Here is a 24,007-nt window from a genome sequence, read left to right as displayed (position 1 = left end):
ACTCTGTTTTTAAACAAAAAAAAAAACCCAGAAGTGCATAGAGCAGTACTTTTTATATATATAAAAATCTGTGCCTGTTTAATACGATGTTTGTTTGGTTATTTGTATGTTTTAAAGTATTTCTAGTATACACCTACTGCGAAAATGAGTTGATAGACGTCAGTGGGGAAAATTGAAAGTCTTGTTGAGACAAAAGTTTTATAACGGCTTAGTATGCACAATTCGTTTTATTCTATAAGGCTACCATATATATGATTTTGGGAGGGTGTTAATATTTATAAGAGATTGCAGTTATACGTTCTACCTCTTATTTTAATGAAGTTGTGTTGATAGGGCTGTGTTTAGAGAGAAATTGGGTCTTATTTAACACTGCTATCTACATACGGAACTGCAGTGAACGTGTATACTGACTTACTGTACTGACAAGAATACCATTGATATGGCGTCTTATTTTTTTGTTTCATAACTACAGTGATAGTTATAATTAGGGGTCTACCTAAATCGCAATTTTGCAGAAATCGTGAAATTGAGGGGTCACTGCGAAATTCACCTTTTTTCGAAGCCGATGCATACAAACAAGTACGGAGAGGGGAAAAAAAAGAAACCTGGTTTACACATACAGCACAACACAAGCGACGCAAACTACGTATCTTCCTTCTGTAGATAGCCCTTTTTTTATTCCTTCACTGTTCTGTGTGCATTGCACTTAAACAAAAAATAAACAAAAAATGTCCACAAATAACATTTACAAAAAAAAATCTCCAGAGCTGTTAACTTTGTTGTTGTTTACTATTCAAATGACAACAAAGTTTTAATCAGCCTGTCAGTGCATCTGTACTGCTTTTCTGTGACCTGTACTGTGCAGTAGGGGGTGGGACAAAGATGGTGCTGCATTGTTTTGATTTAGGTTGCTAAAAAATCTAATTTTCAGTATTGGAGGTAAAATAATAAAAATGGATGACAAAAAAAGCAAAGCATATTTCGGCTGATGATTGTTTCAAGATGTTTCACAAATAAACTGTACCTGCAGACTTAGGTAATTGTTTTGCATATCTTAATGTGTCTTTTGAGAAAATACGATCGATCACTATTTTAGCTTCAGAATCACATGTTAAACAAAGGCTGCGGAACAGAACGTAAAATAAACAGCTTTCAGAAACCAAACTGGAAAGTCAGCCCAGACAAAAAGTATTCCTGTTAAATCAGTACTAAAACGATCTAGCTCAGCCACCTCACCTCAACCTGAATTAATTGCGAGTTTTTAATTATTGTTTAGTTTTATTTCTTTACATGCTTCCTGCCTTTTAATAACGGCATAATTAGCAATATTAAACCATGGCCACTACTTAATTACATTATTAACCTGAATTAATTGCAAGTTTTTAATTGTTTAGTTTTATTTCTTTACATGCTTCCTGCATTTTAATAACGCCGTAATTAGCAATATTAAACCATGGCCATTACTTAATTACATTATTATCTGACGATGATGAAACAAGCTGTTTTTTTAGCTACACTCAAAGGAAATGTAAGGGATGTAGTCACTACACTACACAGTTTGTTTCATAAAGACATTCTGTCCAGAGAACCTCCTTGTTTGCTCCAGTTTAACAAGGCAAAATCAGCAAAGAAACAACTGGGAGGATTCATTAGGTGTTTACATTAAAGGGGCACTATTTCAATTACAATAGGGTAATACACAACACTAAACCTTTTGTAGAGCAACAATTCAGTTAACAGTATGCCTTTTTTTTTTTTTCCCTTCCAGGGTTTCATATTTTTTCCTAGTTATTGTAATGGTAGTAAAACTTAATGTGTGCAGTGCTGTACATAGGATTGCACTCACATGACATTGCTGGACTGTTTCATATTTTTTGTTGTATTTGCCAGCAATAAGATAAAGGTATTTTCAAAACACCTTCATTTGTAGACTGAACTGCATTGTTAGTGGAAGACTAAATTTGAATTCTCACAACAGTGCTGGCCATTGTTTCCTTTGCTTCTGCTAAAAGTCTGGAAGCGTCTGGCCAGATCATTGAACAATGGAATATGTCTAAGGTCAAGTGGAGTTTGTTTAAACAACCAAGACCTTTTCATTTATGATTTACAGTTTAATAAATGTGGCATATTAGCTACTCATTTCAAGCTTGCATCATGATACACAAAGGTGTATGGTTATGTAAAGTATCGCGATGCACTGATACACAATGAATCCTCTTGCCCCTAATCAACAGTCATATTAATTAATTGTGCAATGCAGATATCGTTTCCTGAATCAGTTGTGTATGCTAGGTTTCAGATCGCTCTTCTAAGTCAATGCATAAGACATTTAACAATGCTATAGCATATACTCACTATTTGATATACTGCTTGAAACACGATCTTGCATAGAAAACTCGGGTTGTTAAAAAATAAATAAAATTTAAATGTGTACAATTTCATAACTGCTTTATGGTCACTGACTCGGGTATATGATTGTACATAAATGGAAAGCGAGGAAAAACATCAGAATTTGAACCAGGATGTATTCATATGTAATTTGTTTAAAAAAAAAAAAAAAACGTAATTTTAACACAAATAACATTTTTGCAGAAACTATTGTATTTTTTTGGCCCAGAGATGCTGTAGTTTTCTGGAAAATCTTTCTTAAAGCAGTCCACTAGTAACAATGTACTGTAGGTCAGTCAACAAAGTTTTTTTGAAAAAAACAGCTTATTCCTGGCATTACAAAATACAGAATAGTCAAATGAGGAGCATTATTACAAAAATATGCAATATTTTTTTTTAAATAAAATTACAAATTAAATATAATGTTCAGGACACTTCTCTCCCAGCTACAGTTTAATCTGCAACAATGCAGACTGGTTTGTGCTATACTTGCTGTAAAACTGCTTGCATGTGTTTCTCGTATACCCTGGACAGACAGAGTTGCCTTACAGCAGGGCTCTTCAGCTATTTATTTATTTATTTAAATTTAAGCGGACCAGACTGGAAAAAAGTTAGGAGTTGGCAGGCCAGAGTATTTTACTTTTTACTTACTACACATTTTTAAGCAATATAATAAATATTATGTAACTTAATGTTCGTATATTGAACAAGACTTTTTACCATGAATATTACTTTAATAGAACGGTGTGAGAATTTAACAGAGTATCATTACAAACATTTTAAAATGGACATGACATATTAATAGGATAACTTAAGAGATCAGCGCTTCTACTTTTGAGCTTCTAACTACTGTGCCCTCTGGATACATATTTCTAAAAGCTTGTTTGGTTTCAAAATGCCTTTTGATATGGTATTCCTTAATTACTGACATACTTTCATTGCACAGTAAACACACTGGCTTTGAGTTCTGTACAGTTGGTAAAACAAATATTAGAAAAAAAAACAGAGTACGTAGTATTATTAAGGAGTTAATAATACATTAGAAAAGTTCTAAAACTAAAGGTTTCACCTCAACCACAGTGTCGTTTCCTTGTGTTGAGCGGGTGATGGAGTAACAGATTTGCGATAGTAACTAGTAACGGATTTGCGCTCATTTTTTTTTAATCGGGGGTGGGATGGGGCATTGACAATCGTTTTTTTTCTCAGTACTTTTCTGTATATACGTTATTCCTCAGAACAGAACTTCTCGCAGAACTGCTAGTTGCTTTTTTAAACCACACACAGCAGACACAGTCCCACAGCGTAACACCCACAGAACCACCTGTTTTCTCATTATCCAATGACCCAAATAAACATACAAAAACGTTTTATACAAGCATTATTGCTGGGTTTCAGGGTAGTGTAGTTTTCAAGGCAATCCGTTATTTTTTATAGGCGAATAAGTGGTAAAAGACACGTATTATTTATTTATCCCCCAACCCCAAAGATACAGTTGCAAAGCAGAATTTCATTCACGAAATGCTAATGCCTATGTTTGATTCCGCGATCATGGAAAATCAGTAGCCCTACATAAATTACACATCCGTACACAGTATATGAATTATGGACAGAGCTAGGAAAGCAAGAGCCACTATCGGGCATTAATTTGCTGTATACCAGTGGCACACTCAGTCCGTCCTCCTTTTTTTTCTTTTTTTTAATTAAATATAGGGCTGCAATGAAACAGATGCATATTTTTCAGATTCGGATACAGATTTGTCTGTGTATTACTCCCTGGTAATACACACTGAACTAGCCATTATTCCATTCTTTCTGAAATTCTATTATTGTTGAAATTAAGAATAAACTTACCATTTTTTTTGTTTAAAAGAAAAAATAAATCCGTTCTAGAGCTAGATGATCTATCAGGGTATCAATTTTCTGTTCAGCTTGTATTGTGATGTGAAAAATCTTGTATTGTTGCTTCGCTTGTATTGAAGTTAACAAAAATTCTAGTTTACAGTAGTAGTAGTAAAAATAACATCTTCATTGGAATTGGTATCTGCTAATTAGTGCTGTGGAATATCGGTAATCAGAATCGGACAAAATTCACAACCGGTGTGTCCCTGGTTTATGCAGAATCATGCCCTGTAGAGATGCATGAAAATGTCAGTAAAACTCAAGAAAATGAACACAGCAAATGTCATCACCTATCCTCTACACTATTCAAATTGTAGTCCAGTGCCTGTGTCGTCGTGCCCCCCCCCCCCCATGAATTTAGCAAAAGATCATGGTCCCTGCCCTTCAAACAGAAGCAGCATCAACATTAGTCACAGCAGGCTGTGGTGGGTGTATAGTTTTGTTTACTTTTATGGTGTTGCAAACTCAATGCAAACGTTGCACATATGTTCTGTGTTTTTGCATGATCAGCATTTCTATTAAACATTAGTCAATAAAATGTTGCTAGCATTTTTGGGGCTTCTCAATTTCATGCAGGCAATTAAAAAAATAGGCCAATAAATAACCAGTATAGTATAGCCTACAAGCTTTTACACTGAACTGCATTTTCACAAAAATCTACATACGCTTGAGGAGAAATGGTACAGAATAGCTGAGCTGAATTTGTAATGATTAAATGGGTTCCATGGCGCACTTTGTCTTTAGTAGCATGTTTTACTGACAAGGTGAAATTCAAAAGGTGCTTGACAATCCCTTCTCACTCAAGTATCTTGTGAATGCAAATTAAGCAGGTTTATGCCAGCAAGTGCTTTATTTTCTTGCTCTCATTTTGTTGGTATGAACCTTTTTTTAGTTTCCAACATTCTTTGTTAATTTCCATGTTTCCGTGTAGGCATTAAGTATTGTGCTTTTACTTACCCATGAAAAGGTTTTTGGTTAGGAAAACTCATGCTGTAGGAAGTTATTATGATTAATGGAGTGTTCTGTTCTTCTGCAGTTTTAGCTTCTATTCAAAGATGCATTTATCCTCATATGAAGGCAGTGTGGCCAAGCGGAGCAAAAAGGAACTTTAGACATTTCTGGAATCTGACCTGCACAATCGAAAGTGCTGCCAAATCTGCATAAGGAACAAAAGAAAAACTAATTGCAATGTCTGTGTGACCTAATTGTTTTCAGGCAGTGCTTGTGTCGGTGGGTAGCAATGAAGTGCAACTCCTGCAGGATGCTGTCCAGAGTGCTGCAGGGGAGGGGTTTGAACACTTGCAGTTTAACAAAAGTCTTGACTAATGACCAATTGTTTGTCCTTCATGTAGCTCTCCTAAGCAATGTTCAAAATTCAGTTTGTTTAGAATTGCATGTGCAATCTTCTTTTTGTTTCATTTTTATATTAACGTCTTATTTCTTTTCTCTCCTGCAGGCTGTTCGCTGCTATGATTCTTTAATCTTGAAAGCTGAAGGAAAAGTCGAGCCAGAGTTGTTTTGCCAGCTAGGTCACTTCAACCTCTTACTGGAGGATTATCCAAAAGGTAAGAGACCCACTGCTTGATCCTTTACAAATGTTGACACTTTAATCTCCACTCCAGCAGAGTTAGAATGGAAGATGTAAATCTCCTTTTAATATCTGCACACATCATTCCAGAATGGAGTAACAAGAAAATATATCACTATTCGAATGGCTGCTTTTGTCTGGATAAGCGTTGTGCACATTATTGAGCATCATAATCTGCAGTTATGGTGGAGCACTGTCTTCCTTCATGTGTCACTGTGCTGGAGTGGAAGAACCCTGTATTTTAAAGCCAGCCCCAACCATGACACTGTAAACGTTGTTTATTTTATATTATGTTGTGTGTTTCTGTGCCTATTTCTGCTGGGGATTTCTAGATACCGCAGCTTGATAAAACTCACTTATCTGATTGGATAGCCAGTTGGTCAATTTAGTTAAGCTGAACCATCTAGAAAAAAGGTGTATGAAAGTATGCAATCAGCCTTTGTTACAGGAAGGATTGGAGTCCGAAGCTTGTACAGTGTTGTTTAAAACACAGATTGGGGTTTTTCTTGGCCTAAGTCCACTTTTTGTTTTCACTTTTTTTGTGTGTGAGAATTGAATGCTTTGTCTCTTAAAACACATCTCTATTTGTTTGTGTGATCATTATTTACCAGGGTACTTAATTTCCGTTTTCAGTCGCACATTCTTACATGTATCCTATAGAATCTCTTATTCAATTGTGATGAAATGGTTAGGATTTTCTTCCACTCCACTTATAGAGAGTTTATATATGAGATATTTCTGTATGTATAGAGATAGGAGATATGTCTGTATGTCAAGGTTACAAATGTGCTTATAATGGAGGTTGATCTTTCACTTCATGTTTGGCTATGTCTTGAAGATTTGTCGAATTTTGGCCACTGTAGCAAGGCTTGTTCTGCACAACATGTTGTCAATGTCTGCAGGCTTGATCTGTCACATTTGACTGGAGTTGTGCAAATGCTACCATTCTAGGAATACCCAGGAGACTTTTATGGACACATTGGTCAGTGCAGCTACTGGGGTGAGGAATGCCTGTTGCACTGGCATTAACTGTCATGCCTGTTGTAAAGTTTCAGGGATACTTTGTTTTCCAGTTATTGCTAAATAATTGCACACAATTGTCCCGTAGCTTAGTATAGGTCTGGTGGCTCGTGAAACATCACATGACTTTCTGTTGATGTTTTCAGGCAATTTCTCACCAAGCTGTTCCAAGCTGTTCAAGTATTGACTTGTCAGGTTGTGCTTGGACCTTTTCATCTGAAGGAAATTGTTTTAATGTTTGAGACAACGTGCTTATCTACTGTGCTAGCACTAAAGTGTATTCTCTGCAGTTTTAATGCAAACTAGCTACAGGAGACTTCAAACTAGGGATGTGAGTATCGTTTAATTAAAAACAATCTCTATAAACGATTTGATTTCTATTGGTTAACCGTTAAATCCGTAGTTACACAGTCACACTAAATACCCTTTAAATAAATACCCTTTCCACATATTTTCATTTTCATGCATTGACATTTGTTTACCAAACAAAGAGGCAGCTTAGAGCACACCTCTTTAATTGCATCACGATTGTATGACATTGACGATATGTGTACCGGCACACCTTTCTAAGTTTCTAGCATCTCCTTCACAGTTATTCTCGATCCACTACAGGGGACACTGTTCACAGAAAATAAAACACCATTTAAAAAAAATAAATAAAATAAAATAAAAAATACACTTTACCATCTGTAGCAGGGCAGCAGGAGAGAGCCCTACACATTATTAAAAAGGGGCAGGGCAAAGCCCTGCTTGTATATATGTGTTTTAAAAAAATAAATAAAAAAATTGATATGTGTAAATATGACTGCATAGCTGTGTCTTTTTTGTTTTTTTGTATTTATTTAAATATGTGACAGTGTAGACATATGTTTGGTAGTATGGTTGGGAAGCCCCATCCACAATTAAAATAAAACCTTGTGCAGAAGATGGCCATCTCCCGAATTAAATGATTAATTTGTTGCAAATCGGGAGATTGCCTGCAGCTCTCTGCTCTCGGGGTGGGTGTACAGAGGAGAGTACGGGGAAAAAGAAAAATGACCATAAGGATCCGTGAAGGCTACTGCCCAGCCGGACCTTTAGAGGTGTGTTTTGTGTTAGATTTGTTTTCGTTTGAATATTTATTTTGCTCTGAGCATTGTTTTCTTCTTCTAAATAATTTTTTTTTTTTTTTTTTACTGCACTTGTCTGTGTCTTCCTGCATTCTGGCCTGACGTCACCACTTGGCCACCCCTGTCACACCATCCCATAAACTTAGCGTAACAATCAACAATTCATTTTTCAAGATTATTATGAATCAATTTTAAAAGCAAGTACATAAAATTTTTTATTGTTGCTTGAAATGACCACAGATAAACTGCAACTTTAACAAACTGTGCCCACAACTACTGAACTAAAACATCTTAGTTTAAAAAAAAATATATATACTAATTTAAACCACTGTACTAGCCAAAGATGAATTAAAATGTAATCTGTTATCATAGAACTGTGGTTCTCAAACTTGGGTGCACTGTGATCCTGTAGTTCTAACAGTAAAAATGACTATGCAATGTTTTTTTTTTTACAGCTAACAGTTAAAAAAATAAATAAATAAATAAAAAAAATAAAATAAATAAAAAAATTACAAATACTTTTGATTTTCTCAGTGAGAGAAGACATATCCTATGTCGTCCTTGGAGTGATGTGTTAAGAATATTTAAGCGATCAAAAATATCTGCCAGAAAACCATGCAAAGCAAGTCATTTAGCACAAGATTTTGGCTTTTTTTTTTTTTTTTTTTTTTTTTTTACTGCTGATTTGTCATTGTTGTCAGCACTTGCTTCAGTGCTACTCGATTCCCTTTCATTACTCCCAACATTGTTTTTCTTCAGAAAACTGCCAGTTGTTTATTTGTAAAGCAACTTTTTGAACTCCCTTCACACAGAAGTGCATCCCACTGATAAAGCAAGTTGGTTGCTTGGTAACCAGTTCAGAACTTTGACAAAGGCAGGTAGGGCGAGGGACTGATTGGAAGCACAATTGAGTAAAGTGGCAATAATAATAATAATAATACATTAAAGAGGTCGCGTAAACACAATTTTGCAATTGGATGGAAAAAATATTTTGTCTTGCGTTCACTGGACGCACAGAATGGAAAGGGAAGCAGACATGCATATTCATGGAAATCTGTTACACTGCATAGGGGTGGACAAATCACTACGGGCTACCGAAAGAAAGGTAAACTATGGTAGACCGCCACAAATTTTGGTAGCCCACATTTGTCGGTAGGTAAACGTTTCCATTTAACGCTTTTTTTAAAAAAATGCAGACAGATACAATTGTAAGGTCGAAAAAATAAATCTGATATCACTTCTGAGGACCACTAATAAAACGTGTTTTTTTTTTTTTCTACCATGTATAACCAGATACTGCCAAAGTTTGCTAAATATCGATATTCTGTTAATATTTTTTTTTATCAAACAGTAAAAAGCGAAATAGTTTCCTTATATAAAATATAGGGAATGTTTGACAGCATCATTTTCATTATTTTCCCAGACTTTATCCAGATCGTCCAGTTTAGATTTAGTGCCCTCCCTGTTCTGGTATAAGGTACATTTGTTGCTATTTAATTATATATATATATATATATATAAAACCTCTTGCCACTAGGAACAGCTGACCGTTTACTGTGTCGTTGCTATGTAACCAGTTTGACAGTTTCAAAACAAGCCATCTTTCAGCAGCAAAAAAAAAAGTCTTAATCTCACTTCTATCTGTTATAGCTTGGTTAAGCATTATCTGTGAGGATTTAATTAGTGCAAACTTTTTACTCACGCTAGGTGATGTTGTTATTTATATAGTTATTTTGTTAGTCGATGCCGGCGTAAATAAGCGGCATTGGAAGGCTAGCAATGTTACTTATCCTAAATGTGCTAAAACCCAAAACGTCTTGTGTGGTGGTGGAGGAGGAGGGAGTTTAGCTGTCTGTCAACCTTGAGCAAGGACGACGCCCACGGGGTGACAGAACACCCCCTGTTTCAGATTCTAAATTGATATAAGTAATCTATGAGAAATCATTAATCAAATTAAAGTAAAGCACAATAATAATAATTAAATGTGTAGTTGCTTCTGGTGTTCGGAAACCCCTTCGTAGGATCGTCTTGTCGGATTGTTTGCTTATTCAAAACTGAATATGTCAGTTGAAAGTAAGCATTATGTACATTTGTTACTGTGTATAGGGCCTGCTCACTGATTGATTATATTCGTTTCAAGTAATGTGTGCTTTTAAAAAAGTAATTTCAGCTTCCAGTCACTTTTAAAATATGCTGACGATAATGTAAACACCACCAAGCCACAGACAGCGAGTCCGAAGTTTTAAACGTGTTGCTGTTTGTAATAAGAACTCCACTTTATTATGACTATATTGTGTTATGTTTTAAGCAACATACTGCGATAGTGTTCATTATGGTAATTGTTTATTAGTTTTAAAATGTTTAGTAAAACGTGGCCTATTTTACTTTGTTCATACAACTGGCTAATGACATCTTCAGTCAGGGTCGTAACCCAGTATAGATCTCCACGTTTTTGTAAAATAACTTTACACTTCAAACGATGCACTGTGTTTCAGTAAATTCAAACGATAAACTTTGCATTCCGCGGAGAGGAGGAATACAAACCCAAAATGTCATTAAGTGGGGTTGGCATTGCAGGGGAGATGAAGGGAGGTTTCAGTTCTGAGGTGACTCTTTTCTAGGGCTGGGACGATGGTGTTTTTCTTTTTTTTACTATCGATGCATTGTTTTCATAAAGACCCGGTGCATCGTTTTTTCAGAATGCAAAAGAAACGTGTAAATAATAAGTACACCCACCCCTCGTTATATCGCCCCTTGCTATACTGCAGATTCGGATTGATCCTGGAGTTGGCTCCCCATTTTTACTGTCTAACTGCGTATGCCTTAGCTGCAATATACATAGGCATTACAATTACTGTTTTTGTTTCGTACTGCACATCACAAACAGATGTACAAAACAATTAAATACAAAGCATTACTGTCGTACTGTTATCATATGCACACGTATTCCACAATTAACTATCTACTTGCTGAAGCGGTTTTTATTTTAGCCAACAAGGTGCTCAGTGTGGCACTAGTAAAAGCCACAAGGCAGTGATGTCAGTTCCCAAGCAACTAGCCTACTATGTTGTTGGGAATTGACTCTTTCAATGCAGCAGGTTTGTACATTTGAGAAAGCAGAGGAAGACTCATGAAATTAATTGGAGACTGAAGGTGATGAGAAGCAATTGCCCTCTGCTGTACGAATTAAAACGGTGTGTTGCTTTTTATACATGCATCCGATAAAACGAGGGAGTGGTTATACAGTATTTATTTATTAGCCTATTTGTTTTTCTGTGGGTCTCTGGCTATATCACGGCCCTTGATTTATATAACTGATTTATTTTGTACTCTGACGCCCGCGATATATCGAGTCGGTGGTGTATTTTCATCAGATCTAATGAAAAGTAAATGTTTCTCCAGATGAACTTAACTACACATTTCTAATTATTTGTCTAGTCACACTCGACGAGGTTTCCCACAAAAAGTTAATAAAACATTGTTATGTTTTCAAAAGTATTTCTGTGTTAAGATCTCTTGACAGCAACTGGATTAGAGAAGAAAAATCAAAACTCCAGTGGGGAATACAAGCATAACTATTTACAAGTCCAGCGTAACAAAGTCAGTGCTCTCTCCAGAGCATATTTTCTGTTTCTATTCAGAAATATTATGGCATCCACATTCTCCGGTTTCAAACAGAGTTTGTTCACAAGCATCCCTGCTTTGCTGAACACCTGCTCACTCAGGACCGATGTTGCAGGGATACTGAGCATGCTCTTTGCCAAAGCTGCTAGGTTGGGAAAGCGTGTCTGGTTATTTTTCCACCAAATAAATAACTGGCCATTTTAATTCATGAAGGCGTTCAAACATATAAAACTTTGTTCCACCTTGTTTGGATGTCCTGTATTAACTTGTAGTGCTTTTTCTGTTTTCAGCATTTCTGTTTGTTTTCTATTTAAAGCACTTGTTGCCATCTCACTCTCTTTAAAATGTGCAGCCTGTCTCATTGCTGCTGCCACTAACTTATGGACTTGTCGTACATCCTCCAAGCTTTTCTGAATGCAGAGTTTTTTATTGTGCCTCCACAGCTTGTACTTGTCATGCTAACAAAAAGTAACACTGCACGCTCGCTTGCAGAAAGCAAAGACATTGCTCTGCAAACGTTGGCCAAGTTGTCATAAACACAAGCTATTACTTTTGTAGCCACTTCAAATTTTGTTTATCTGATTGATCGCTTCTGCTAAATTCACAGCTGTGTCTCGTGTCATTTTCGTGTCTCAATACTTTTTGACTCGAGTTCCCAGTTTTGCTTAATGTAATGGCAGATGTTAATGCTTCTTGTGCCATGTTTGTCCATACATCGGTAGTGATGGACATTGAATTTCACTCCTGACTTTAATCCTGTCAAAGGTTATCCTTTGCACATTCATGGTCCAGAGTAATGAATTTGGAGATTGTCTTTCGATGGGGCATTTCATAGCCCGGAGCAAGATTGAGTCAGATTTTTAAACGCAGCTCCCTCTACTATACAAACGGGTCTGATATCTTGTGTGACAACATCCACTATCAGGCCTGTTATTTCTTTTGCTCTGATGCTTTTTGGATCAACATTCTTTCCAAAATAAGCAGAAGGTGTTTGCTTCTTAGTTTTTTTTACTTGTGTTCCCGCTGTGGTGTTTTGTTGGGTGCCGTCTTACTAAAGATCTTACTAACCCGACGCCAAATAAAAATAAAAAGTTACATGCAGAGGAGTTGCAGAGTTCAGAGGCAGTGCGTAAAGAACACGTGTTTTGTTGGGTATTTACTTTTAAAACACAAAATGCCTGACATTTTATCCATTTGTATTATACTTTAACTGCTATGTAAAAAACGTCATGCATTTATTTACTTCAAACCGGGTTGTAATTTGATGCATCGATTCACCAATATGTAATCGAAGCGCTGGAAATAACAGAAGTACAGAAGTAATCGATGCATTGATTAACTGTTGCACCCCTACGTTTGTGTAGACGTGTAAACTAGGCCTACCTACAATAAACAATTGTTCCTTTTAATTGGGGTCTTTCTAAAGAAATGTTAAATATATAAAACAAAAAACAATTCCTTTCACATTTATCATATTACTAAGCAGTACACAATACATGGTGTATTGCATACATAAGGAACAGTTATTTGCACACATGTGCTTCTGTGTTGTGTGCTTTCTCTTAGTCAAGAGGCTTAATGTTAAGTACACAACTAACTGCTGGTTAGGTTTCACTTATCAAACATTATGCATATCTACAGGTACTACGACAAGTGAGCTAATAATACACATTTTATTTTGTCAATAAATCTGCACTGGATTTACAAAAATGGGATTACTACTTATTTTAACCCTCAGTGGTACATTTACTTAGCACCAGTCAGGCACGTCGGGTCCAATTTATTTTCACACACGCTGTTTTAAAAGTATTTTTCACAGTAAAACAGGCTTAAGGCACTGCATATTATCAGGACACTCAGTACTGTATCTACAGCCAAGCCCCACCCCTTGTTTGCTGTATTTTTCACATACCTCTTTATAGATGTGCATATTGATAAATCCTCCTGATCACTCGTTTTTATCTCCACATTCCTCAATAATGCGATCCAAGTCATTATTTTATTACTATATCTCAAAAAGCTCTGCAAATGTCTTGCGCGCTGGATGCGGAAGCAGCTATCTTGTTTTATGTCAGTGTTAGGTCAGTAATGAGGGGCCTCTGTGTATTGCTCAGATCCCCCAGCCGTCCATAGCTCCTATCAGTCTCACTCGGCCATTTGAAAGGTTTTCTATGCTTTTTCTGGAGAAAATTTCATAATATGTCTGTGCGTTTATGCACGTATTATGAAGTGACATGAATAAATAAACATTTGAACAGAATTGCTTTAATTTACAATAGTATGCAAAGTCCCTTACTAGTAAAGGTTTAAAAACTATTATGCTGACTAACTAAAATTACACCAGTTTGTGCATATAGTAACAAACATGATTAATTCTTGCCTTATCTGTGATTTGTGCCAGTCAAGGGTCAAAGCAAAACCCATTTATTTAAAAACCAATCCAGAGAACAACATAACTGATTTACAAAAAGTAAACGCTGTCCACAGCAGTTCAGTAAATTGTCCATGGCTTATATTTTACTTGGACACCAAGGCATTTGGCAGTCTGGTGCAAAATAGGGATGTCACGGTATCGGTATACCAGTTTTATGGTAAACCGTGGTATAAACTGCCACGGTTTTGAAACTGCAACCCGTTTTTCTATACTGGGATTACCGAGTTCACACGGTTTATAGGTTTATATGATATGGGCATGTTGTGGTTTTTTTTTTATTCACAGTTTGCCCATTGGTGATCCACTGTTCATTAGAGAACTAATGAACACAGACATCTCCAAGTTCTGAAAACTGCCATGCATGAGATTATCTATTAAATAAATGACATCATATTTTTAATATAAACCGCCCTACTAAACAATGATCGCTAGCAAACATGATTGTCAGTAAATGCAATACACGAAAACATCAGTAACAAGAAGACACTAACTTTTCATCACTACCTTCCTATAAATTTATCAAACTAAAGAAATCAGTGGCTATTATCTATTGTATGGGTTAAGATAAACGCAGTAAGCACACACCAATGCAGATAGTCAAAGTCTAGATTTACTATGTAACTAAGTCTAAGATGCTACAGGCATTTGTATTTTTTTTTTAAACGGTATTGTAAAGATGTTGCCGTCTCCGAGTTGATAGTGTTGTAGAGATTCTGGTTTTATGTTTTCAAAAATAAATACAACGTTTATTCCCTTAAAAAAAAAAAAAAAAAAAAAGTCCTGTTGATTCTGCTTAACTTTGCAATGGTGTCACCCACCTTAACTTTGCTTCTTTGCTTTGTATTCGTTGCTGTTAACCTGAGGTCCAAAAATAACAAAAAAAAACCCAAAAAACAATAATTTGCACGCACCATCTTCTCATCATTAAGTTTTGCACTCTGCTGAGAGATCAGTGGGCGAGCATTCGATTGGCTATTGCTAGGTAACACTTTGCTTCTCTTAACTCAGGAGTTTTCAACCCTTTTTTTTTTTTTTTAAACTGTACCCCTTCTGTCGGGAGGTTTCAGCTAAAGTAGCCTTTTACATTTTTCGCTCAATGAATGGTACCACAGTTGCAGTAAAAGGCAGAATAATCTGGTTAACATGCTTTTCTTTTTTTCTCCTGTTTATTTAATATATAATTTTACACAAGAGGGATTGAGAAATTGCTTGAGACAGAAAACCAAACGGTAGGCTTCATTCTAAAAACTTGGATGCAAAAAAATAGCTAAAGGTAGTATTTAGGAATCTTTTGCTTTCTATTGGGGAAAAGTTTTATGATAAATAATACAATAAATAATCTGCACTGTAAATGTTTCACATTACTATTTGCTTCCCATCTCTGCATAATTGTTTAAAATGTACAGTATGAAAAACATTAACCTCAAGATAAAACTATAGTTAATTACGAACTAAAAAGGATCCAAAGGGACGCTGTATAACTTTTCACTTTCTGACCTGTGTTTTCCTTCGTTTTTCTTTTGCAAGTAAGAAACGTATCAAACACCGAACACATATTCAACCAGCCGCTATTACTGTTAATAAAATGCAGCCGCAGTAGTAAACACAAACCATCAAAGTATTATGACTGTTTACCAGAGCATTTATGCTTCTAAAAAGTGCAGAAACACTGTGCTTCACTGATACGACAAGTTGAAAACTGCAAAGATCATGAGCAGCACAGACCGCTCTCTATTCACAATCGGAGTGGAAATCCACGCAATCGAAACCGCGCATGCGTACAGCTGGAAAATGTGGACGCGATAGATTTTTTACATTTTTTATTTTTTCATTAGCCGTTCACTTTGAGCTGCTAAACAAAGATTAAATAAGTATACAAATAATTGTTAAAAGTCAGAAGGCTGCCATTTAAGACAAAACACAATAGCGCTGGGTTCAAAATAAGAAGCCGGTGTAAATAAACCAGAAAAAGAATGCTAGTGGCTGGAGCAAAAGAACAAACCAGGCAAACTAAGCTGAGGAACACTATTTATTGTTACGTACCCTAACGGGGGACGTTTAGGTAACGGGGACAAACCTGGGCACCCCGACAGTATAGTGAGGGAAGCCTAGGCTGAGACCTGAACCGTACGGGTAGCAGCGGTTGTGAAACGCTGCATGGAGCAGCACCTTTTTGTTTCTATTTTTTATTACTATGTTTCATTTTCCCTTTTTCTTTCACCTTCTGTTTTGATTATTATTTCAGCACCTGCGCGTGTATCATAGCGGGACTGACCAGAGAAACCTCACCGTCGTTGGTATTGTTTCTCCACAGTGCCATCTTGTGTGTGCAGTAAAGCTTAAAACCTTTATACAGAAACGATGCACTGGCTTGACTATCGATAGTGTTCAAATGATACGATGCATCAGTGGATCAGTGCATCGTCTCAGCCTTAGTCAGGTGCATTTTGGATGCTGTAGTTAACAGGAGCTTGGTGCTGGTGCATATAAAAATAAATACATCTACTGCCAATCTTGTGAGAAAGCTAGGCTGTTTTAATAATGCCATTGAGTCAGTTTGCGTTTGCAGTGCATTAGAAAAATGTTAGGAATAAGTGATTCTTAATTGTCAGCAGTTTAGTTTTATAGATGTATTAGTATATTTACTAATATGTTTATTAGTTTATATTATTTGAGTTCTACACTGGATGTTAAGTATATGGTTGACTTTGACATTGACGTCTGACCTGTCATGACTGTCCATACTACTTTTGAAGTTTCTCGCGTTCACGCAGTACAGTTTGAGTTGAATTACCGTGCTTAATATTTGCTACACAGCTGTATTCTATGATTTTTCTCAGTCAAGTTCCACTGCCGGTGTTGTCCAGTAGAAATTAACAATGTCACTGCATTGTTTTAACCTGAAGAATAATGTATGCACTTCCTACAACAACTAGACGCTTTTCTTTTGAAAAGTAAAATATGTGAACTTGTGTATGATTGATTGAATTTCCCATGTACTGATCTTGTTTGTCTTCCTGTTTCAGCATTATCTGCATACCAGAGGTACTACAGTTTACAGTCTGACTACTGGAAGGTTGGTGTTATTTTACTTTTCTTTAATTTTACCTTTTTAGCAGCAAAAATACATTGTGCAGCAAGTGCTGGTCATTATTTTAACATTTTATAAACCATAATCTTTTGTTTTTGTAATTACATTGTCTGGTGAAAAAGTCTGTGCAGTCACTATTTGAGTGAAGTACAGCGGTTTTAATTGTTGGAGAATTCAGGTATTTTTGTCTCCAGTTTTAGATGTGTTTTACTGTTAACTGTGACAAGCTGTGATGGACAAACAAATACGAATCTTTGAACCTTCTACCCAGATGTTAAAATTAGGGATGGCCTACAATGCATTAGAGTTCTGTCTAGTTCTATACCCTTGTGTTTCTTGGTTGCGCATGTGCCTAATGGCACTGCATTCTGCAGGATGAAGATGGGACTTGACAGATCTGGGTTTTCTCAAGTTTTACATCATTGAAACAAAAAACTGGAGTATACATCCTGCCAGTGAGAGAGGCTGCATTTTGTGAACTCAAGCATTTGCCTAGTGTCTGCTGTGTAAATGGGTAGAGACTGACTTAGGGAATTAACATCACAATATGTCATGTTGTATAAATTCACTTGGCAAACAACCATTTTAAAATGCAGAATGGAATTTTCTTTTATCCAACTTCTCGTTTTTAAATTTGGTAATGTTTTAGAAATGAGCTTTTTAATACAAAAAAAACTTCAGTGCATGTATTTAAATATAATACTATTAATAGGCAATTACAACAGTATTGTAAACACAATTGATAAATATTGTCTGTCTACTTTGTAATGTTTTGTAGTTCCTTTTTGGACTTTGTTTTTATTTCCTCCTTCTTGGAAGATGGCTTTGATTTAAAAATTTCAGAATCACAAATAAATTGATTTATTCCAATTTTATAGTTGTATTCTGTTTTGTGCAAACAAAGCTGTGATACTGCTGATGTCTGCAGGTCTAAGGCTGTAAAGAGCAGACCTGTCCTCTTCCATACTGCACTATCAACTGTGAGCTCAAATAGACACATGCAACGGGTCGTTAGCTTGCGACATTTGCTGTCGAACTATAGGGCGTAAAGAGCCGATTGGCTTCTCCTGCGCTGTTGTGGGAGGTTGTTGTGGTGAGAGGGTGTATTTGGACATTCTAAAATCAGGGGCTAAAATAATTGGGCACTGATAGTCCCCCCCCTATGGTACACTGGTCACCAGTTGAGGAATACCTGAGGAATAATGCAACTGTATTGTAGTAATGTAATTTCTTGGACACTGGAGACCAGGGCTGTATTTGCGGGTCTCATCCAGTAAATAACCCTTCTGGCCATATTCTCAGAGACCAATTGAGATACAGACTCTATTTGCAAGTTATTTATATATAAACTCTTCTGATGAGTCCAACTTATGTAATGTAGGATTTTTTTCTTACTCCTTGTTTTATCCATGTACCACAAGTTGGATGTAGATCATATGGTCTGCTTTTTAATGAAGTTCTGTTTTTTTTTTTTTTTCTTTAAAGCTGTGGAAGGGGATTTATGTTTCTATCATGTAGTAAAGTTTAACTCTGTAGCTGTCATGTAAATATCTCTGTTGCAATCCAATACAGCTGATTGGATGTAAGGTTGCATCTGCAGAAGTAATACACAAACTACAGTCTGCCAGATGAACTGCTTACTTTATGATATTTTACTTATCTGCTAAGTATCTGCTGTCATACATAGATGGTTCATTTTAGCATTCTCCCTGTAGGTGAGGGAGCCTTTGTCAGTGTACTGAATGCTTGGCATTTTAGTCATCGTGTTATTGTTTTTATTGAGGAAAAATAGCAGCTGCATTGCACAGTGGCAGTTTTCTTGGCTGACATACATCTAGTAGCTTGTCTGTAAAAGTGTAACTCACTTAAACGGGCTGCAGTTGATAAAAGCTGATAACACTTGCACTCTCTTGTATGGGGTGCTTGTTTTATGATGACTAGGGCTGGGTGTCAGCAGTGTCTTCAGGATACGGTACGTATCGCAATATGAGGCTTACTGTATGATACTTATCATGATTCAGTAAATTAACCCTTAGCCGTCCATTTATTCAGCGCTTGTCAGGCATGTCAGGTCCAATTTATTTTCACAAATGCGATTTAAAAAAACGGTTCAAAAGGCAATGAATTGCAAAAAACACACAGTACTGTATCTACAGCCAAGCCCCACCACTTGTTCGTTGTATTTTTCGCATACCTCTTTATAGACGTGCAAACTGAAATCCTCCTGATCACTTGGTTTTTATCACCAAACTCCTCAGTAATGCGATCCAAGTCATTATTTTATTACTATAACATCTCAAAGCTCTCCAAATGTCAGTGGTATTCTTTCAGCCGTGGATGCAGAAGCAGCTACCTCCCTTTTATGTCAGTGTTATCTCTGTAATGCATGGGGGGCTATGAGAAATGCCTTTTTTTTTTTTTCAGTTTCATTCGGCTTCTACCGCTCTCACTCGGCCATTGAAAGGTTTTCTCTGCTTTTTCCAGAGAAAAAACGACTAGAGACCTGTGCTTTATGTCTTTTTGAGGATGTCGGTCCTGGTCCGACATTGGACTGGAAAGGGTTAAGCATGAAACGATAAAATCACGCAGTTGTCTCATTTGCTTGTGCAAGTGTTTGCAATGACACTGGTAAAGCTCGTTTGGTCAAATAAGCTGCTCTGTCTGTTTTACTTTTGTTTTCTGTTTATTCTTTAAAATACATTTCTTTAAAACAAAATTACAATTCAGGGCTCCAGACAAAGTTTTTGCATTACTTAACCACTATGCTGTAGTCAGATCATTTTTGTTAATCATTTGGTTTCAGAATTGAAAATGTCCCCTGAATTTTCTAGTGAGATGGGCCTGTGTTATAGAGCCATTTTAAATGGCTGAAGTGGGATGTGTCTTGACAATATTATTCTTCTATGTCTGTTTTTGGTAATATGCAGTGCGAATTTTCTTCAAGGGCAGTTTGCTTTATCTGTTATATTTACAATCGGTCAGGGTGGTGGTTTTTGGCACTTTTACCTATTCCTAAACATTTGTTAGGCCTAGTTTTTGTGCGTGTTTATTTTGATGGATAGGCAGCAATGAGTTAATGCTGGAAAAACCATTCCATGTAGAAGGCTGTGTTGTGTTTGTCCGTGCATCTCCAAGCTGACCTGGCCATGAACCTTTTGGGAGTCGGTGGGTAATTCAATCTCCATGCATGTTCAGTTCTGCATTTCTCTTGAGTGAAGACTGTTTGTTGTGCTGAATCATTGATGGTTGCAATATAGAAAGAAGAGTTTTCAGACCTGTCATTTATTACTGAATGCATTTCATTTTTAATTAATTTATTTTTTTTGTCTGCTTTGTAAATGTCCATGTATATTGTATATGTGTGTGTGTGTGTTTATATAATCTGATTCTGGAGCAGTGACCCAAGGTCAGTATGCCATTCTATAAGACTGCAGAGGATGAAATGTGTGGGTAACTGTCTGAGAATGAAACCTGACTGTTTTATTACATACATCTTGCTGTTCATTTAATATTTCATCCCAGTTATTGATTCACTTTGTAATTGTTTTCTCTCCATATCAAGTCATTTCTAGGTTATTTATCTTTAATTAGAACATTATGTACTGGAGACAAAACTGATTACTTTTTGTTTACAGTATGTTTTTCAAGTTTGTAATGTCTAGTCTTAGTCAAGTGTGGACCCTGCAGAATAGCAGCTTGCCACCTGGCTCTTCGCACTGTTTGTTCCCATAACAGTACTAAATAACAACTATCACAAACTGCACTAAGTAAAGCATGACAAATGTCATTGCACAATTCAAGTTATTTTTTTTCATCTAGAAAAAAGGTGGTAGAAAAATACCCCATAGCGGCTTTTTTGGCATATTTTGCATTGGATCGCCAGTAATACTTCCACCAATCAAAGGGTTGCATACAGTGCTCTTTAGAATGAAACCACCATCTGGCTGTGTAGCGTGAGGAAAAGAGAATGTTAACTTTACCTTTTTTGTAAATTAGAGCGAGGAACATTTTAAAGTACTTTAAGCGGTTAGATGGATTATCAGCCATACCAGACTCTCCCAGGCCTTTCTGAACAGTAAGAAATGCTGCAAAGAAGTTAGTGACTCAAATGTTTGAAGAGCAAGTTGCAAGTAGAAAAGAACCTAGTGCTGTCTCTCAAGGGAATGTCAATTATACAGCCGAGCAGCGTCATGAAATCAGTAAATCTGCAAGTGAGCGCAAGATTGCAGTGGCAGTTTGACAATGTGGTGCCCAACAGCTTGCTGATTTTAAAACATTATGTGAGAGCAAAGTGAAATCCCAGGCTACTGAAATGAAAAACAGCACAGATTGTTCAGCTTCAGCCTCCCTGCGATAAAAACGCACATATCTCTCCTACTTCTACTTGGGGAACTGGGTAATAAAGTTCTACTGAAAAGCCTTACGGGAATCAGGAAGAGGAATTAATACTGCTGTTACTGTTGCTGCTATCTGAGAATGGAGGCACACTTACTGTTTCACCAACCTGGACTAAATCACTGCTGACCTTCATGGACTTTGCAAAAAGAAAAGTCAGCACTAGCTATTAAATGCCACCAGCAAATTTTGCCACTGTGAGGCATGAGTTCCTTAGAGTTGTCAGCGCAGAGGACGGCATCATTTTAAACAGGTATCAAAGTGGAAAATGGACCATGGTTCAGGAAAGAACCAAAAGTATTGAAATCGCTGGAATGGATGACAAATGACACATTTCTAGGGTGTTGTGCTCTTGGCTGCAACCCACCTTGCACGTTTCCACAGACTTTGATGTATGGTATACATCAACTCCACTGGAGTAACAAAGAAACCATGCTTTGTTACACTGAATACATCACTGTGCCTTGTGAGCAATTTTCAGTGTATTTTGAGCACAAAGAAGCCCATCTGTGTTGGCAAAGCTGCAAGAACCACCACATGTCATACTTTTTGATCCCACCAAACACCACTCACATATTGCATCCACAAGATCTTTGTGTGGACAAGCCTCTAAAGGATAAATGGGTTAGAGAGAGAATAACCAAAGATTTTCTCCTCCCCACGTTGCAGCGGCCCTACTGGCACCAAGTCAGCTCACTGCTGTAGAGCCGCGTATTAAATGATAATTAGCTTGGTCATGGGATTTGAGCTTCTGTGGAGATTGCGTTGAGGGAACAGGGTGTGTTTTTATTCAGAGGGTTTAGTATCAGTGTTACTCGATAGGCCCCGTTCCTCACTGGTTCAGATTTGCGAGACTCTACAGTATTTAATTTCTTCAGTATGAGAAGGGTTTCTTTTATTTATTACTTACTGCTATTTATTTTTATTAGTTTCCCATTTTCAAAGTTTTGTGAGCAAAGCTTGGACTGGGTGTTTTAAAAAGCCACTCTTGTAAAGTCTATTTAATATGTTGTTTCTCATCATACACCTTCTTCCTTTTCTTGTGGTCAAGAAGCACTGCTGTGGTTTTTGTATACGAGTGAATTCTAGTATTTCCAGCACAAAGTGAAACTCTGGTAACCTGGTAGTGTTTTTATTGTTTACTGTTGTAGACTGCGGTTAAACGTGACATTTTAACCTGCAGTTTATGTAACTTCCGTACATGGGATTTGATTCTTTCGCCATTGCCTGACTTGATGCTAAACAGTTTTTTGTATTACTTGCTTCCGTTTGCTTCAGTAAACAGTTTATGCAACTTCAAATTTGTTTTGGTTTTGTTTATATATTGGTATAGGTTTTAAGAGGTGGATTCTGAAATGTATATATAATAATAAAAAAAAAGATCCTGTAATACATTGGGAAAAACTTTCTAAAATTTTAGTTTTTTCAAGTAATGGCCACACACAAACTATTACCACATGTCAAAGTTGTGATAGTGTATGAGTGTGCAGCGCTCCAGATAAGCTGCTTACTGGGTGTTTTTACACACTGAAAAACTATTAATTGCACATGGTATTTAAAGTGTAAGAATGTGCAAAGCAGTTTTGCTGCACAGCTTGAGTTTGCATGTTTGTCAAGCTTCTTGTACTTTGTTGGTTCCCTTGCCTGTCAGTGGTCAGTTGTGAATAAACTGCATGCGGTAGGTGGAGAATGGATCATGTCGGTACGGCTAATTGTAGGCTGCTTGGGAATTGCCAGAAACACATGACCAGTAAGTAATGGTTTCCAAAAAACAAACTGGTGAATAAGCCTTAGGATTTCTCCGCGCCGTCTTTATCCCCCTCAACCTTCGGTAAATCTATACAAGAAATACAATACGCTATAGCAAGGCTATCAGTAAGGACTACAATAGTGTTTCTTTATTTGCATTAGTTTGGTATCTGTACAGGTTGTTCTTCTTTTTTTTTTTTACTTACTATTTGAAAATGTGTTGGTTAAAATTGCTTGAGATATATAGTATGTGCTTGCAGTCCCTTTTGGTTAAGTATATTCCATTTGCAGCTTTGCAGGAATTAAAAAGAAATGTGAAAAAAAATCTGTTTATTTGCTTTACAGCCATATTGTTTGTGGTCAATAAAGCACCTTAAGAGTAATTGTTATTGTAGGACCAAGTGTTTGTCCCATAGTTCAAAGTAATATTGGTAATTTAAGGCTGTAATTAATACAACATAGTTCTTAAATTGGAGAGTAAATTACTCTGACAAAACCTTATCTGGAGTGCTATGCGTGTGCCAACGTTCATGTCAAGATTTATTTTGAAGTGTCCAACCTGAATCATCTTTGCAATTACTTTACTGACATAAACAGAAAGTGGCTTTAATCTTTGTGCTGTTCAAATGTGTTTTCAAAATGCCTAAACATAAATATTTTCATAGAGTAATGCATTTAATACATGAATCTCTAAGAGAAATACATAATAA

At 36.5% G+C, this 24,007-nt stretch overlaps 1 protein-coding gene across 5 annotated transcripts in view; it reads left to right on the top strand.

Annotated features, from left to right (window-relative positions):
• The window catches only part of kdm6a (lysine (K)-specific demethylase 6A), a 104,718-nt gene that overhangs the window by 24,878 nt on the left and 55,833 nt on the right, over positions 1-24,007 (top strand). For all 5 annotated transcript variants that reach the window (XM_041259052.1, XM_041259049.1, XM_041259048.1 and 2 more), the window contains exons 3-4: positions 5,744-5,852; positions 17,089-17,138. In XM_041259052.1, coding sequence (XP_041114986.1) covers positions 5,744-5,852; positions 17,089-17,138 — 159 coding nt within the window. The remainder of the gene's footprint in view (positions 1-5,743; positions 5,853-17,088; positions 17,139-24,007) is intronic.

This window comes from Polyodon spathula, chromosome 9 (assembly GCF_017654505.1).
Source record: "Polyodon spathula isolate WHYD16114869_AA chromosome 9, ASM1765450v1, whole genome shotgun sequence".
NCBI classification, from domain to species: domain Eukaryota; kingdom Metazoa; phylum Chordata; class Actinopteri; order Acipenseriformes; family Polyodontidae; genus Polyodon; species Polyodon spathula.
This window is presented reverse-complemented; position numbering and strand designations above follow the sequence as displayed.